Here is an 18877-nt window from a genome sequence, read left to right as displayed (position 1 = left end):
AGCCATCGATTGTCTGTAGCTTTTTGTATAGAGGTGGAACCTGACATTCCCCCTCATCCATTGGCATGTGGAACTAGGTATATTATTCATTATGTAGGTCTTTTTTTAGGCAAACTCATCATTGCCACAGGGTGCCTTCTAATCTTTTGCTATAATGAATAGTTCAGTAGTATTGTATATGTAAGTCACTTCACATGTTTTCTGAGTAATATATAACGGCTGAATCCATTCCCAGAAGTAGAGTTACTAGGTCAGAGGGTTTATTGTGTTTGTAAATCTTGGTAATTATTGCCCAAATTGTCCTTCCAAAAGGTTGAAGCATTCTTCCATAATGCCCATTAGGAAAATCCCTATTGGTCCATATTCTTAATCTGCAGAATGTCAAATATTTGAATTTCTACTAGTTAATAAGAAGAAAGTGTTTTTTAATTTTTGTTCTATTCTGAATAGTTTGAGCATCTGTGCTTCAAAGCTATTTGTACTTCCTTTTCTCTACTGTCAATTTTAAGTTGTTGGTTATTCAATTTTTCCTTTGATGGTGAGAGTACAGAACTGAAATATTTTCTTACAGTGTTGTTTAATAACTTAAGAAATGATCAGTTAGCATTCATAAACTGTTAATGCAGTTCATAGAATACAATAAGTCAGCTCTTTAATGATTTTAAAGATTTTTATAAAACTCCTAGATCAAAGGCTAGGATAATTGATTTTTCAGAAGTTATAAAACCACATTAATCTGAGTTTTGGAGCTTGAGGGTAATGTTCCAAAAACAGTTTAATAAGCCATAGAATTGTGCCTTTTGGTAATCCTTTTTACATCTGAGTTGGATATTGGCATCTCTGAATAAGGGAAATAAAATGTTTTAAATTTTGGAAAAATGCTTGTAACTTTGCAGAAGTATTATTCCACAACCAAGAATAATAAAACACCCTCGCTTAGGTGACATGAGGTTTTCATTCAGTGGGCCTTTCTCCAGAAGTAAGAAATGTACTGCTATTTTTTATGGCTTCTCACATGGTCTCTTCTCTGCCTCCTGTCAGTGCCTGCTACTGTTTGCTGATGTCATTTCTACTTCTCTGTAGGTGCTATATACCCGTGGACAGTTAATTAGGGAGGAAGTGGCTTTACCAAATGAGTGAAGTAATAAAATGAGCCAGGAGCTTACTTATATTTTTTGTTAAGTTATAAGTTAAAAAGTCTGGCTTTGTTTATGCAATTGAAAAAAAATATATTTTTTAGAGTTACAACCAGTATGGAGAGGCATCCAGCCCACGTCCGTCAGGTATGATATCATGTGAGAACATTCTCTGGTATTCCTGTTGTTCTGTCTTAGCAGTTAACTAAATTTACCCTGATTAAACTTTAATCATCCTGAGTTGTTCATTGCCAGAGCCTTGAGCTGCATGCCAGACTCATTAGCCACCTGTCACGGCTTAGCAATCTTAATATTGTTTGCATGCTTGCTTCTTAGATACTTCTAAAAATTATATATCAGGAAAAAGTGCCTTCCTGGTTTGTTTAAGCATTGATTTTCAGGCTTTGCAAAGTTGTTGTAGATGGGTCTAGAGCTTTCTTATCAAGATTACATGTGCCCAGAGTTTAAAAATACCTTCCTATGCATCTTTCACACTGGGTGGTTTTTAAGCATACTAATAATACAGTGTATGTACTTGTACTGTTTGAATATTTTTATTTGTTTCTAGTTGTAGAGGTATGATACACATAGAAAAGTAACATTGTTAGTTTGACAAATTGTATGCATTTCTGCTTATTAGAGTTTTTGTGCTGATTAACGCTAAGGCTTTTCTGTAGAAGATAAAATTTGAATTTCTATAAATATGTATGAAGCATGTCTAATTTTAAGAAAACCGTTGATCTAAACTTTCCATCAAATATTAAAAATGATTAATTAGAATTCAAATTAAATAAGCAGTATGTTGGAAGTAGTGGAGATCTTAAGTAAATGGTATACTTTTATTAATAAAACAAATTTAAGAGAAATGTGTATGTTTGAATTTAAATTGGAAAATAGTTAAGACATTTCTAGTTTTTGTCTCATAAGTAATTTAATCCTAATTTAAATTTAAACATATAAGCCGGCCGGGCAGTGGTGGTGCACACCTTTAATCCCAGCACTCAGGAGGCAGAGCCAGGTGGATCTCTGTGAGTTCGAGGCCAGCCTGGGCTACCAAGTGAGATCCAGGAAAGGCACAAAGATACACAGAGAAAGCCTGTCTTGGAAAAAAAAACAAAAACATATAAATCATGGTAAGATGATTTCAAGAAAGTATTTTCCTTGTTAGTTTTGGCCAGTGTAATTGATTAAAAATACTACTAGAAGTAAAGTTGAGTTTTTCATTTTTTTAAGGTTACCGAATATATATTTTCAGTTCTTACTTCAAGATGACCTTTGTTGTTTAATTTAGACTTCAAGGTGTCTGTACAATCTCAGTCCTGATAGGTCAGAAAAAGATGCCTTAAACTAACTGCACCCATTAATTATTTCAGGGTTTTAACTGCAAAATGACATTTACTTAAATTAAAATTTATACAGAGTTTGTTGGGAAATCAAGTGAAAAAGATGGGAGAGAGGATGGAATGGAGTGGTTGTCCCCCTTGTTGATGTAAAAACAGGTTGTAAGGGTGGTAGAGCACTCACCTACTCACATGCCAAGCCCAAAGTTTAAACCCCAACATCACAAAAAAGAAATAGGAGTTATTAAAACACATATAATTTTGTTGTAGCATACATGTTTAATTTTCTATAATACCAAATCATATTAATATTCTAATAAATTGTTTTTTATTTAGGAGAATAGGTTTTTTTATCTGAAAATACTTAGTGTCTGTTACAATTAAATCACAGTGGTTTGGTTTCACTATCCAGTGCTTATGTTAAACATACAAGCTTTTTCACTGTGCTGTGTTTTAGGTATTTGTCAAGTGTCATTTTGATTATAATCCATTCAATGATAACCTGATACCCTGCAAAGAAGCAGGACTGAAGTTTTCCAAAGGAGAAATTCTTCAGATTGTAAACAGAGAAGACCCAAATTGGTGGCAGGTTAGTTTGATTCTCAAAAAATCCCTCAACTGCTTTTTTGTTTTTTAATCTTTGATCTGCGCAGTATCTGCAGTTTGGGAAGCATTTGTTCTCATGATTTTTTCCTGCATGAACCGCTCCTGCTCTATGTCTGTTAGCTTTTGGACAGAAGACCTAATGAGAGCGAATTTGTGAGTAGCTGTTAATGAAAGCAGACATCCTTGCCTGCAGCACTGTCACCTAGTCTAAGGTTAGACCGGGGCCGCCGTCTTCAAATATGTTGTAGGATAAGAACCCACTCGGAGTCATTGTTTGTCAGTTTCTTTGTTTTTGCAGTGATTTGTATCAGCTGACACACAGTATTCAAAATAAGAAAACAACAAATAGAAACCTAGACTCTTTTTCCACTCTCAGAGCTGACTATGGCCTCTCTGGAAAGCAGGGAAAAGAAGAGAGACTCCAGGACAGTACCAAGTATAACAGTAACAGTTGCTGGTAACAGAGTTAACAGTGGTGACTAAATGATTTCTGCAGGTTAAGAACAGCCTCGGGGCAGTGTGCCATACGTGTAAATGAAGACGCTTTTAGCAATAAGTGTACCATGGTGAGATAACTAAGGAATGAGTTCAGTAAATAGTGCATAATTTCAAGAGGGAGGGCTTCACTGACATGCTTAGAAGCTTTAACTCTGTACTTCCTATGGCTGATTGTTTCATGGACACACACACACACACACACACACACACACACACACACACACACACACAGGTTTCCCTGTTTTATTTTCTGTGAATGCCATCTCTTTAGTTTTCCAATCCTCTCACCATCATTTGAGTCTCTTTCTTCATTTTGATAGACTTACTTTGATTCCAGTTTTCAGGATTACTAAAAACTGATAAATAGATTTTCTGTCCCAGTTATAAGAAGAAACACACTAACATTGTGATATGAGTCATTGCCATTTTTTAAAAAAATCTCCCTTGTTTGGGACTAGAGAGATGGCTTGGCTTAATAGGAGTCCTTGCTGCTCTTGTGGAGGACTAAGTTCCCTGAACCCATGTTGGGCTGCTCACAACCTCCTGGAACGCCAACTCCTCTTCTGGCCTCTGCGTGCCTACACTCATATCAGCATGCACATAGACACAAACACACGCGTAACATTTTTATTTATTTTATATACTTTGATTTTACGTTTTTTATTTTTGTAATAGATGAAGTTTTACCTATTTTAAGTTTATTACTTTAGGATATGCATATTTTTATTAGGATGAATTAAGATTTATGCCCTGTATTCCCAGTATCCTTTCTATTGAATTAGCCATGGGAAATAAGATTCTAGATTGAGGTCAGTAGTAAATGGCTTATAAAGAATACTGGATGAGATGTTCCCTTAACACTTCTTTGTATAAAATAGCATTCTTCTTTCCTTTCTTTGACTTTGTCACTGTCTCTTCCTCTCTCCCTCTCCCTCTCTCTCCCTCTCCTTCTTCTCTCTCTCTCTCTCTCTCTCTCTCTCTCTTCTCTCTCTCTCTCACACACACACACACATACACACACACACACACACACACACACACAACACACACACACACAAACACACATACACTCTAAATAAACATTGTAGTATTTGAGGAGCCTGTACATTATTGTAATGAGAGTTTCAAAACATCACTACCAATTGACATACATACGAATCTTAGATACTAGTTGGTTCCTAGGTATGGCGGTGTTTAAATGCTTTAACATAGTTCCATGGATTGAAAGGTTGTTTTCCATAGCAAACTAACTTGAACTGACCAGCACTTGTCTTACTTACTAAAATATTGTCTAAAATTTTGGTCACTGAGATATTAATTTGATTCTAGGCTAGCCATGTGAAAGAGGGAGGAAGTGCTGGTCTGATCCCAAGCCAGTTCCTGGAAGAGAAGAGAAAGGCATTTGTTCGCAGAGACTGGGACAATTCAGGTGAAGAGCTGAGCACAAGTAAACAGGCAGGGGCTGGGCGCACCTTTCTTTGCCTCTTTTTCTGAATACACCGATCAATTGATTTGAGCTACATAGAGAATTATCTTTCCTGTGCATCTGCTTTTTCCTCTCTAAAGTAATTTTTGATCCTTTTTCTGCCACCTACTGGTAGCATATCAAAATTCAGTGACAGTTCACCCCTTCCCTCAGGAGGTAATTCTCCTACCTCCTCATAAAACATGACTGGGCAATTTAAGATCATATCTTAATGTATCTTCTAAATTATACTGGTCTTGTCATCATTCAGGACCCTTTTGTGGAACTATAAGCAACAAGAAAAAGAAGAAGATGATGTACCTCACAACCAGGAATGCAGGTGTGTTTAAAATTCCTTTGAAAGAGCAAAATAAATAGCTTTATCATTAGTTAACATGTTTTAAATCTCTGAACATGTAATTTGAAATGAATGCAATTTATATTAGTGCCAATTACTGAATCTGGTGTGAACACATGATAAAATGTAATATAAAAATATTAATTAAGTCCCAACTTGAATATAATTTGCAGCAGGATGAAGTTACTAGGATTTATCCTTGTACTAGATCATACGTACAGTTGACACTAAAGGAGAAGGGAAATCATCTAGGGAAGTAAGAGTAAGGGGAAGGATGAGAAAAGGAGGGGTAGCAGGGGGCAGGGGACTATGCTCAAAGTGCATTGTGTGTCTGCATGAAAACGGCCTGATGGGATCCAGTGTATAAAGAGATTAGAAAGGAAGCTAAGTATGGAAGCTATTCTGTTCATTTGTCTTGACTTGAAAGCTACCCCTACACTAGTAATAAAGAACACAGTATAAAGAAAATCAGACAGGAGGGAGAAATGGTGTTTTTACTCTCCAGTATTGGTTTAATTTACTGTTAAATTGTACAGAGGAATTATTAAGATAATAATGTAAAGATGAAGTGTTATTACTGCAGATAGCGTCAAGCTGTGATGATGGGTGGCCTGATATTTCAGAATCACTTTGGTTTGATTTTTTATTAACTATATATCACTAAACTTTTTTAGCAAAATTGGTAGCTTTTTCATTGACTTGGTTTATAATTTGAAGCAGTAGCTACTGAAAATGTGCTTTTATCCAGCATTTTATGTATGAATTTTAGAATCTTGATATTTAGATGTGAGTGTGCTGTGACTAGAGAAAGCATCCTCAGCCTGTACAAGTGAAGCAGCCAAGCAGGTGTTCTCCTCTATTCTCTCTACCTCACACACACACTTTTAATGTAAATTACATGAACTGTAATTTGATTGGCATTGAGGTAATCATTTCTATTGGAAAATTGCTGATGAGAAGCCTTTAATAAAGTACAAAATATTGATAAATACACATAAAACTCAAGGATTTTCTAGCACAGTAAATGAATGTCTGAGGGCAAATGAGTGAGGACATACATTTAAGTCAAGATATAAAATAATTTTCTGTAGCCTACTAAGTTTGTAAAACCAAGCTTGTGTCAGATGTGCACAATCAAGTGATAGTTAGCTATCAAGACAAGAAGACCATTAGCGTACAGAATACCAGGGGATGTTTCTGTGTATGTAGAGTATAACTGAATATAATGTTGTCCCATTACTTTCACATTTAGAGTTTGATCGTCATGAAATTCAGATCTATGAGGAAGTAGCAAAAATGCCACCCTTCCAGCGAAAAACATTAGTGTTGATAGGAGCTCAAGGTGTGGGCAGAAGAAGCTTGAAAAATAGGTTCATAGTGCTGAATCCTGCTAGATTTGGAACAACGGTACCATGTAAGTCTTGTGTTTCCATTTGTTGGCCAGAAAGTGAGTGGGTTATATGGAGAAAGGAATTATTTGTAACTAACATAAATTTCAGATAATAAGTGGTTCTGCCAGTGAGCATGGGACAGTAGACAGTACTACTGAGAATCCGGATGGCCCTATTGCTGTCTTGGGTCATGTGCCACCGGCTGCTCAGCTGTAGTCAGTCTGTAAACTCTCCTTTTCCAGAAGCTAAAGGCAAATGCATGCATTTAAGAGTTGTGGCAAGTTACATGTACTTGGATTATCTTGTGTAACTATTATCCATCTATTTGTATTTTTTTTTCATCCAGTGTAGTATATTTAAAAGGAGAAAGCCTACTAGGTGGTCTGGTTTAAATTGTAGCCCTTAGCCCTCCAGAATCATAAGCCTGATCCTCTGAAAGCAAGTCCTCTACAGGAGACAATATTCATTAAACTTCCTGAGACTGTTTAATAATGCTGGGGAGAAGTAGAACCATTTAGGAGCAGACTGACTTTGTAATCTTCATTTCCTCCTATCTTTTGTATGTTTACATTGAAAATTTAGTGATGCCAGAAATGGAGTAGGTGGAGAATTCAGATAATCACTGATGTTATAATGCTTGCTGGACATTTGACAAGAAACGTGAACAAATGGCCTGACAGGAATGACTTCATGGAAGAAGGATTTTTCTAGCTCCATTTTCTGAGATTTTCCTTGGCTCCTTTGGTACTAGACTCATGGTAGGGTGGAACAGCATGGTAGCAGAAACATGTGGAAGAGGAGGCTGTTCACATCATCTTAGACAGGGAGTTACCCAGAGCTAGAAACAGCTTCCAAGGTATGCCCAGTCATCAGCTTTCTCCTATGGCCAGTGCCTACAACTTCCCTAGCTTTCAATACAGCCCCTCCAGTTGGGGACAATTCATATTCTAACCATAAACGCTTGGGGCCTCTTCACTCCTACAAAATCACATTGCCTAAAGCTATTTTGAATGTGCTATGGCTTAGAATGTCTTAGGATTTGTTTTTGCTTATATTAGTTTCATTTTAGCTTTTCTTGAGATTTACTTTTTTTATTATTTTTAATTAGGTGTGACTATGTGTCTGCACTGGGTATATGCTTGTGAGTGTAGGTGCCACAGAGACAAGAGGCACAGAACACGCCCCCTTCCCCCAAGTTAAGTTAGACAGTTGTGAGCTGCCTGCTGAAGTGCTGGGAGCTGAACCCAGATCCTTGGAAGAGCAGCAAGTGCTTTGAAACTACTGAGTCATCTCTGCAGTCCCTAGTTTTCATTTTAGTTTTTAAAAATATTTTATTTTGTACTCAGTAACAAGCTTCCTTTCTGTGTTTTCACATACGTGGCTTGGGTTGCCTTCCCTTTCAACGTCCCCATCTCCCTGTCCATCCTCTGCATTCATATCCGTTGCCCCAGTATTCTGTTTCCATTCTCTTATCATGTGTCCTGTTACCCTTCCCATGTCCTTCTTTACATCCCTTTTCCCCCTCATGTCCCTTTTCTAGTTTCATGACCTCTGCCCTCACGCATTCCCACAGAAAACACACACACACACACACACACACACACACACACAAAACCACACAGCTAGCGTTTATCTTTCTTAGCTTGAGCTACCTCATTTAATATCTTTTCAGTTCTATCCATTTTTCTTGCAAATGTCACTTTTCTTTATAACCAAATAAAGTTCTAGTGAGGGGGGGGGTGTATACACACATTTTCATTATCCATTCATTAGTTGATGGACATCTGGGTTGATTCCATTTTCTTGTAATTTTTTAATAGAACAATAACAATGATAACAGAGATTCCTTTGAGTACGTGTCTAGAAATGATATACCTGGGCCACACGCTAGTTCTGTTTGTGGTGGTGGTGGTGGTGGTGGTGGTGGTAGTGGTGGTGGTGGTGGTGGTGGTGTGGTGGTGGATGTGTGGATACATTGTGTCTTCATGTAGGTGTATACATGTGGAGGTCAAAAGTTGATGTTGCATATCTTCCTCCATTGCTCTCCTTTCCTTCCTTTTTGAAACACAATCTCTCACTGTACCGGGAGCTCACTGTTTTGAGTAGGCTGAAGGCCAGTGAGCTCCAAGGATCCTTCTGGTTCTACATCCCACCGCACCCCTGCCACCTCCACACCTCCCAGACAAGCCCCAGTATTTTCTTTTTTTTTTTTCTTTCTTTTTTTGATGTGTATGGCTCTTTTCCCTCATATATATCTGTGTACCACATGCTTGCCTGGTGCCCACAGAGGCCAGCAGAGAAGAGGTTATTGGATCCCCGGAACTGGATAGTTGTGATACAGATAGTTGTGAGCCATCATGTAGTTGCTGGGAATTGAACCCAGGTCCTCTGGAAGGGCAACCAGTGCCCTTAACCACTGAGCCATCTCTATCCCCTATGCCCAGTTTTTATGTGGGTGCTAAGGAACCAAACTTGTTGGACAAGCGCCTTACCAGCTGAAACCATCTCCTTATTCCATTGAGAGTTTTCTGCAGAGCCCCCACACTGGTTTCCATGATTGCACCCGGCTGCACACTCCCCAGCAGTGACTGAGGATTTCTCCTTCTCTGGATCTTTACCAGCATTGGCTGTCAGTACTCTGGATGGTGACCATTCAGACTGGGGTGAAATGGGATCTCAAAATAGTTCCAATTTGCATTACTCTGATGACTGAGAATATTGAACACTTGTTATAATATTTGTTGGTCATTTGTATTCCTCTGGAGAATTTTCTTATCTGTCTCATTAGTACATTTATTGTTAGTTGTGGGGTTTTGGTGTGTAATTTTCACAGTTCTTCATATGTATAATCTGAAGTGTATCTGGGAAAGATTTTATCCCATTGTTCTGATAGTTTCCTTTGTTATGTAAATTTTTAAATGTTTTATTTAAAACCATTTATAAATTCTTGGATCTATGTACTATACTGTAGGGTTTTTCTCTTCTGAACATTCTATACTGTTTCTATATCTCAAAGTGCATTCACTATGTTTTCCCCTAGCAGTTTCACCATTTTAAGTTTTAAGTTAAGGTCTTTGATCCACTTTGAATTTCTTTGTTTTTTCAGAATAAAAAATACAGACTGATCTAATTCCATTCTTGTGCAGGTACTCAGTTTTATAAGCATCATTTACTAATTGTGTTTTTTTCCAGTGTATGTTTTGACACTTTATCAAAACTTGGGTGTCATGGCTGTGTGGGCTTATTTCTGGTACTCTGGTATATTTCTCTGGCCTATTTTTATTCCTGTACCATGCTATCTTTGCAGCAGTGGCCCTGTAGTATATTTAAAGTCAGGTAATTTGATTCCTCCAGCTATGTTCTTTCTGTTTAGAGTTGTTTTGGCTATCCAGAGTTTTTTTCTGTCTCTGAGTATGGAGTTTTCTAGTTCTGTGAAGAATGTCATTGAAATTTTTATGGGGTTGCACTGAATCTGTGGATTAGTATTTTTACAGTATTGCTTCTGCCTGTCCAGAAGCAGGTCTTCCATTGTCTAGCACCTTCCTTGATTCTTTTTTTCATTTGGTTTTAATGGATTTTTCCCCTTTGAATTATTTCATCTTTTTAAAGTTAATATATCTCATATTAACAAAGCTGGTTCAATAATAGCAATAATAAATATGTTCTCAGAAACCAGAATTGTGTTTATATGCTTTCATTTGCACAACTATCCAAAGGTAGTAAACATTCCTTCATCTGTCTCCAGCCTTCTACCCACTTCTTTACCTCCTTTTACTGTATTTAATTATTGCTTTCCAAAGTTCTCAGTTTATTTTCCCCTTAACACTTTCATTCAGATAAAATCCACATACAGTTCTCTTTACCAAATTTGGTTCTCAGTAACATCTTCCTTCTGTCATTCTTGAATTTAATAAATTCTTCCTAAATATTTGTCAATTTTATTCTTTTCAGAAATTTTTTAAATTTTACTAATTTTCTGTATTTTTTCTATAATGCATTTTATTTATTTCAGTTTAATCTTATTTCTTCTTTCCTACTTGCTCTTTGGGACAAAGAGCTCTTTTCCTAGTTATCTTAGGTAGAAAGTCAGGTTACTTACTCACTGGAGATTTCGTTTTAATAAACACATTTAGTTACAAGATAGAATTTTGTTGTATTCTAAGTTTTTGTTTGCATTCATCTTAGTCATTTTTAATTCTAGAAATAGATGACTGTAATGAAACAGTTTTTCTCTTCACACTGATGCTAGAGACTTAAAACATAATCTGATAATAAGACAGTTGTACAATACACATCAATTAGTCAGGTCTAAAATTGGCTTCTTACCACAGCCTTCTTCCTTCCTACTCATTCATGAAAGCAGTCATTGGGGTGAGCTAGAAACTTACTTTTTGGTCAGAAGTCAAAGTGAAAGGAAAACAGCAGTCCATTAGTTTTGGGTGACATAGAGTGAGACACTTAACTCCTGTTCATTTTTGTTAAGAAGTCTGTCCATTGTAAGCCATCCGTAGGCTTCAGTCAGCCACCTGTGGTGTCTTTACTTCTTGACACTCCCGCAGGGCTGACGGAGTCCTGCACAGCTATGATGGCTGAACTTGCACTCATTCAAAGCAGACAGGACAGCGTGCTGACTGCAGCCAGCACCCAGGACTCTTGCCAGCTCCTCTAAAGCAGCGCCATTTTCCTCTCAAAGTATTTGCTAACCTTGTGATTTCGTATTTGACCTGTTTTGAAGTATAGTATTTAATTTCACACATTTTTTATTTTGTCCAGATTTTTCTGTTAGTGATAATAATACCATTCACTATGTCCAGAGGACATATGTGATTTTACTCCCCTTAAACTCACTGGGAATTGTTTTATGGCCTCAAACACTTGTCTTGAAGAATGTTCCTTGTTCTTGTACACTTGGGAAAATGCATTTTCCTATTGTTGACTGGAGTGCTACATAGATATAGTCTGTCTAGCTGGTCTGTAACGTTATTCAAGTCATCATTTCCTTTGACCTTCTGTTTGTTCTCTCCATCACTGGAAGCCTCGAGAGTTCCTGCTCTTTTGTTGACCTGTCTGTTTCTCTCTTCAGTTCTATTTTGCTTCATGTGTTTGGAGAGTCTGCTGTAGACAGGAGCTTCTGTGTTTTATGATGAACATCTTACTTCTGGATGAATCGATGCTTTGTCTTTGTAAAATGTTTTTCATTGTCTCCAGCAATAACTTTCTGTCTCAGTGTTGGTTTTGTCTGATGTGTGTAGCTGTCTCTGGGTACTGCTTGCATGTATGTCTTTTTAATCCTTTACTTCCAACATACTTGTGTCTTTAAGTATAAAATGTCTTTTGTAGACAGCATATAGTTTGATCAGTTTTTCCAATCTATTTTGGCCAATGTCTTTCGAGTTTTATCTATTTAATGTAAATTACTAATACTGTAAATGTCCTTAGTGTGAATTTGTCCAATTGTTTCTCCTAACTTCAGGTACTCACCAGGAGAGTTGCATCTTGTCTTTGTGCCCATTGCTGATGCTAATGTTGGTCATTGATTTAATTACTGTGACATCTGGTAGATTTTTCCATGGCAAATCTGTAGTTTACAGTTAAGCAACCTGTTCAGAGATATTTTGAAACAGTGCAGCTCTTTTCCACAAACTTTCATCCAGTGATTTAAGCTTCTGTCAGGAATAGAACATAGAAAATAAAAGCTTTGCCTGAGTTTGGAGGAACATCTGTCTGCTCTCACCATGTTTAAGCACACAGATAAGCTTTCTTTCCTAGTGTCCTGACTCATGTTGTGTCAGCTAGTAAAACTGCTTTGTTGAATGATTGAGCTCAGGAAGGAAAGAACTAGGGTTTTATCTAGCCTCTGATGATCTGTACTCCTTTTCCCTTCTTTACCTTCAGGCCTCTAGAAGAGTCAATAACTTTCTGGTTCTTTCATTTTCATAATTGTGGCATCTTGTTAAACAAATCTCCTTTTTAGGCATTAAAAATGAAAAAGGCTAATTCTGATCAAAAACTGAAGCAGGATTCCAGTGCTCTATTCCTGCCTTCCTCGTGGATCTTGTGATCTGTAGCACAGTAGCTGTGTTAGGAAGGACAGGGTCTGACTTTTTTTATTACCTGGTTTATGTAATAAAAACTCCTCTGCTACTTCAGTTTCTCATGAGCTATGTTATAAGAAGTGAGTGCTAAAAGAAAAGAGAAAGAGTAATTGTTGCAAAAGATCTTTGCTTGCTGGAGTTTATTTGTCTTGACTTTCCAAGTAGTATGTCTTTCAATATCCTTTTTTTAGAGTCCATTGGAGATTTCCATACTACAAATTTTTCTTGGCCAAGAGTATTAGAATTTCTAATTATTCTCTTGGAACCTTGCCGCCAAGCTCTTATACATAGCTTCTGCAATCTTCTCTGTACCAGTTTCCAGGATAACACACTCACCCCCCACTTGACTCCCCAAAATAACCAAAATCAGAAATATTTCAAGTTCCATAGAATTTTGTATATACCCATGCAAAACTTTCTGCAGATGCTTAAGTCATTTGAATTATTTATGATACTGTATATATAAATGTTAAGTGATTTATAAATAGCTGTTAAGCTGTATTGTTTTAAGGAACAATGACAAGGGACAAAAATCTGTCCATTGTCAGTACAGATATTTTGTTTGTTTGTTTCTGAATTTTCCCATCCATCGTTCGCTGACTGTACAGTGCAGAGCTAACAGATAGAGAAGGTTAACTACCATGTTTCTTCTCACTGTCTTCCTTAGGAGAGAGCCTTCAAAGAGTTCAGGAAAGTGGCCTGTCTTTTGGACATGTTATATACATGCATGCATGCATTAGCCTAGGAAAGTCAGTTTGTTTTTCCATCAGCGAGAGTACAAACCACCCACTGCTGTGACACGGCAACATAGGCCTTGAGCATTCTTCTGGGGGAAAATTTTACTGTGTAGGGAAAGAAAAGAAAACAATGCATTGTTCCCTAAACCTGTGACTCACAACTCATTGACTCTTTTTGGATATACTAAGATAGTAGTGTTTAGATAGATGACCAGGACAGGATAATTATGTTTTGGTAAACTGCAAAAGATGCAGTACATCCTTAAAATGCTAGCATCTGTCAGGACTCCAGTGAAGTCTGAGACTGAAGTTAAAATTCCATTCCGCGTTCTATTTACACACTTAGGAAAGCATTCAGAAGTTTCTAATATGGATTTTGTGCTTATAGAATCAACAGTTGCCTTGGTCAGGTCAACTCTGCATACTGTTCCCCACTTAGTATACTTCTTTCAAGCTCCTCAGCTCATTACTCATGCCTTTGGTTTAACTTGTCTGGCTTCTGAAGTACCCATTCTTTTGTATTTTCTCATGCTCAAAGTGTACTTTTAAATCAAGGAAAACTGACCATTCAGCTTAATGTAGCTTCTCCAGTTACTAGTGGTTATGGTCAGCACTAAATTTTTATTATTTGATTAGTCACCTGTCTCCTTGTTAGAGTTGTGTGTGTGTATGTGTGTGTGTGTCACAAGAAAACAGTTTCAGTAATCTGACATCCAGTCTTTTCAGCTAAGGGTGGGAGAACTTTGCTCACCTTTGGGGCAGTCAATTAAGAATGTTTAACTGGAAAGGGAGGCTATAATAGAATCTTCAAGAAAAAGGAGAGCATCATTCATAAGTAAAAAGTATTTATTCACTGACGCCAGGCCTAGGACTTCTAAATAAGTATGCTTTAAGTTTCAAGTTGAATTAAAAATTACACTTTGGATACAAAGTTATTTTGAGAACCATCCCTTTAAACATTCTTCTAAATTAGAGATCAGCAAGCATTCCTGTCCAAAGGCCATACAGTCTGTATCATAGCTACTATTTTAATGGGAAAGAAAATGTGGACAATGAATAAACAAATGTGCATGGCTGTAGTCTGAACTTTATTTCCAAAACCAGGAGATAGATGAATTTAGCTAAGTCCATGTACTAAATGGAACATGCAAAGTTGTCATGTGTTTTAGTCTATATTTCTCAATCTACAGTGTCTTGTGCAAGTTCTCGACACTATTTTATTCTAGTTACTTCACGGAGCCAGAGAAGATGAAAAGGATGGACAGGCATATAAATTTGTGTCCCGGTCAGAGATGGAGGCAGATATTAAAGCTGGAAAGTATTTGGAACATGGGGAATATGAAGGAAATCTCTATGGAACTAAGATTGACTCTATTCTTGAAGTTGTACAGACTGGAAGGACTTGCATTTGGATGTCAACCCACAAGTGAGTTGCATGAATTCCAAAGCTGTTTTTAATTTTTTATTTTCCTGGGTAGTTTTTGACTGTATATAGGGTATGAGGAGTGTGTTTTATCAAGCTGGGAATGTGGTTTTTTCTCAACTTCATTATGAGTCCATAGCTAGATACATAAAATAAACGTCAGACAGCCAAGAAGAGCAAAGATTAATAACCCTTGATTTTACAGCAAAGTAAATGGCTTGACAATTTAGGGAAGTACTGTGTCGAGTTAGGACAGAGGGCACAGGCAGTAAGTTATATTCTTAACCTTAGCAAAGAGACAGATAGACTTCTGTTTATACTACGGCCAGCACACTTCAAGTTCTGACATTATATAAATTGTTTGTAATTACTTTTGCACAGGCATTGAAAGTGTTGAGGACATCGGAGTTCATGCCTTATGTGGTATTTATTGCTGCTCCAGAGCTAGAGACCCTGCGTGCCATGCACAAGGCTGTGGTGGATGCAGGAATCACCACCAAGCTTTTGACGGTAGGGGGCTCTTTTCAAGTTAACACTTTTATTTTCTCTTTTCTTCTGAGTATGTTTAATGCCATCTAATCATACTTAGGATGTCACTGCACTATGTAAAGTGCTACAGAATGAAAATTGATTTACCAGATATAGTTAGGATTTGAAACAATATTGCCTGTATGTGACAGTCCTTCACTTTATAACAGAACTTGAGTTTTATACCATGAAAAAGATCAGTGTTGGAATGTGTACATTGTAGTTTTCCATCTACGGCCCTGTGTAGTCCTGGAATTTCTTTCTTCCTTGGATCTTAGCTTAACTGTCATCACTCTGTCTAAATGTAGACCTTTTAAAAGTCTTTGTGCCTAAGTGTGTTTTCTTCTAGAGTACTTACAAGTTGCAAATTTTCTATTTGTCCTTCATCTACCTTTTCTACAAAAAGCAGGAGCCCTTTCTGCTTCACTTTTATCTACTGATTCTGAGACTTTGCAGGCATTAATAGGATCCAAATCCTGCTTGAGGATTCATGTGAAGGTGTAGTGAAGTTTATGGAAACCATCACTTAGGTACTCCACTCCTGTGTTGTCCCAACAACCCAGGAGTACTTGATGAAATGCGAACAGTAATCTCAGAAATAAAGTCATCTATAGGTGTGTGTTTGGGCACAGCCTAGAATCTTCAAATCACACTTGTAAGAGTCTCTGCCTTCTAAGTGACAGAGGCAAATGGACTTTGAGTTGAATAGCACTACAGGTGGAGTCCTGGCTTTACCCAGGTATAAGATAATACTATTTTGAAAAGGAGTATCTAGAAGTCAACCGGAAGTCAGGCATCTGTAGTAATTCTTGCATTATCTTGGACTCACCCTAATAAAGTGGAATTTCACTCTAATGCCAGCAGAACAGAAGGTGTAGAATACTCATAAATCATGGAAGTAGATGGAAAGATGGCAACATGATCAGATATATCTGGTAACACCTTCTTCAGCACTGTATAGGGTAGATATTGAGGATTGGCATCTGAATTCCAACAAATACCCAACCCCTTCATTTTTTACTCACGTTAGTCTGAATAAGTCAGTGTGTATTACAATGCAGACTTTTTTTTTAACATTCACAGGACTCTGATTTGAAGAAAACAGTGGATGAAAGTGCACGGATTCAGAGAGCTTACAACCACTACTTTGATTTGATCATCGTAAACGACAATCTAGACAAAGCCTTTGAGAAACTGCAAACTGCCATTGAGAAACTAAGAATGGAGCCACAGTGGGTCCCTATTAGCTGGGTGTACTGATGATTCGATAAGGCTAACAGTTAAATAAAACTTTTAAAAAGTGACTCAACAAGTAAACCTTCTACTGGGAGAATACATGAAGAGGTAGAAGGCGTCTGCCACATGGAGGCATTTTTATTATGTAGATTGAAATGACAGTGCACTAGGTGGAATTTTTATATAATTGTGGTTGGGAAGGTGTACTAATATATAATTTCTCTTAATTTTTCTAACTTTTTATGGATAATCTTTTCTATTCATATCACATAAAGAAATGCGTTCAAGCATTTTGTAGGTTTTTGATTTAGTACCCTTACCTTTTTCATCAAAGGAATTTTCAGATCATTCTCTCTAACATTGGTCTCACATTTTCACTGTGATAATGAATACTTGAAATAGTTTTTGTAAAGCTATCATTCTCTTCAGTGTTTAGTGAAGGGTCAATTATTCTCATTAGAAAAAATTAGTAGTTACTGACCTTCTTAATCAGACTTCTTACAGAAGCAGAATTTGAATATCAGTGCTATAGCTAATCCACTTCTATAGTAATCTGACATCCAGTCTTTTCAAGGCCACCTCTTACTCCAGAGTATGGCTATTCTTTCCTGTTTGTGCAGAGAGATCAGCTCCCCCTTCTTTCTTTCTCTAGTGAATACAATGAAGAGCAATAGCTTGCACTCTCTATGGGCTTATTCTTTTCATTTGTGCGCAGTGATTGCTGATGCAGACTAATGTTGCACATTAGTTACTTTGTGAGCTCGGGTTGGAAGCAAGGTCATGCAGACAGAGAGTGCCTTATCTGCAGAACTTCACTCACCTTAACGTTTACTTATTTTCAAATATAAAAGTTTCAAACCTATTACTTCAGTCAGTTTTTTAAGGATATAGTCAGCAAAAAATATGCCTCTGCAAATGTTTGTGATATTTAAAGATGTTTCTAAGCTGCAAGCTGTTTGTTAATCATCAGATGTGATTTATGAAATGGGAAGTGATTTGTTAGGGTATTTGTTCTCTGTTTTGTCGAAAACCAAATCCTTTGAACGGTTTACAAAATTTGGAAATAATTGCCAGCTATTCATATATACACTCATAGCACATACATTATATATACTAAATAATGTTCTGTACTCTAGATTTCTGTTAGGAAATACACTTTTTTGTTACTTAATGATTAGGAACCAAATCCTTTAGCTGCATTGCCAGTGTGCAAATTTCCACCTTCACCTTGGTTGATAGTCTCCTCTAGGAGTCTTAAATGGTATATATTCTTCCTTAAGTATATGCGTTTAGTGATGGCAGCTCATCACTGACTAAGCTAACCTTATTTTATATTGCTGCTAGCTTTTCATTTCAGAATAGTCACATTTTAAAGGGTTTGGTGCTTAAATATTGATGAGTGTCTTTGGTGACAGGCTTCAGACACCTGAATTCTGATTTTGTTTTTCCCCTCATCAAAGTAATATATCCATCTATATAAAGATATTGATATAGATATACACATACATGCATACATATGTGCATATATATGGTAGTAAGCAATATTCACATGGTATTTTTTATTCATAATAAAACACCTAAGTTACCATATTGTTAATAAAGGGAATCTTGAGGCTTTTACATTTTAATTCTAGAATTTCATAGCCAAAGTATTCTTTTTCTTTTTTCTGGGACAGGAAATTGTTAACAAAGTGGATCATACACTCTTAATAACTTTTTAAACCACATGTATTTGCTAAAATTATTGAATTCTCAAGCAGCGTAAGTCAAAGCACAGTGTTTACATGGCACCTTGTGACTTAATGTTTCAATACACTGTAAGTTTGGAGAGGAATTTCAGTTCTGTGCTCTCAGGAAATGTGCTGTATTCCCCGATGTACCTTCATGCTACTTCTTGAAGCCTTTCTAAGCAGCTTTGGGAAAATTATATCCGCACAGCAGTCTATCCACAAATATCTCTACCCTCTTGATGCAACAGAAACAGTAGTTGCATATGTATTTATATCCTTTTCGTGTGATACAAAAATGTATATTACCTGGCGTATCATCTCTGCTTAACATTGT

At 36.9% G+C, this 18877-nt stretch overlaps 1 protein-coding gene across 1 annotated transcript; it reads left to right on the top strand.

The window, feature by feature from the left end:
• The first annotated feature begins 1253 nt into the window (after positions 1 to 1253).
• LOC114689784 (MAGUK p55 subfamily member 6-like) lies at positions 1254 to 16881 on the top strand. Its single transcript, XM_037201772.1, is given in 10 exon segments — positions 1254 to 1283; positions 2934 to 3065; positions 4910 to 5009; positions 5317 to 5385; positions 6656 to 6854; positions 12268 to 12319; positions 14853 to 15030; positions 15033 to 15052; positions 15431 to 15559; positions 16661 to 16881. Coding segments are annotated over 10 exon segments (1086 nt in total). The 3' UTR covers positions 16838 to 16881.
• Positions 16882 to 18877: the final 1996 nt, after the last annotated feature.

The sequence above is a fragment of the Peromyscus leucopus genome, unplaced genomic scaffold (genome assembly GCF_004664715.2).
Source record: "Peromyscus leucopus breed LL Stock unplaced genomic scaffold, UCI_PerLeu_2.1 scaffold_137, whole genome shotgun sequence".
Classification (NCBI taxonomy): Eukaryota; Metazoa; Chordata; class Mammalia; order Rodentia; family Cricetidae; genus Peromyscus; species Peromyscus leucopus.
This window is presented reverse-complemented; position numbering and strand designations above follow the sequence as displayed.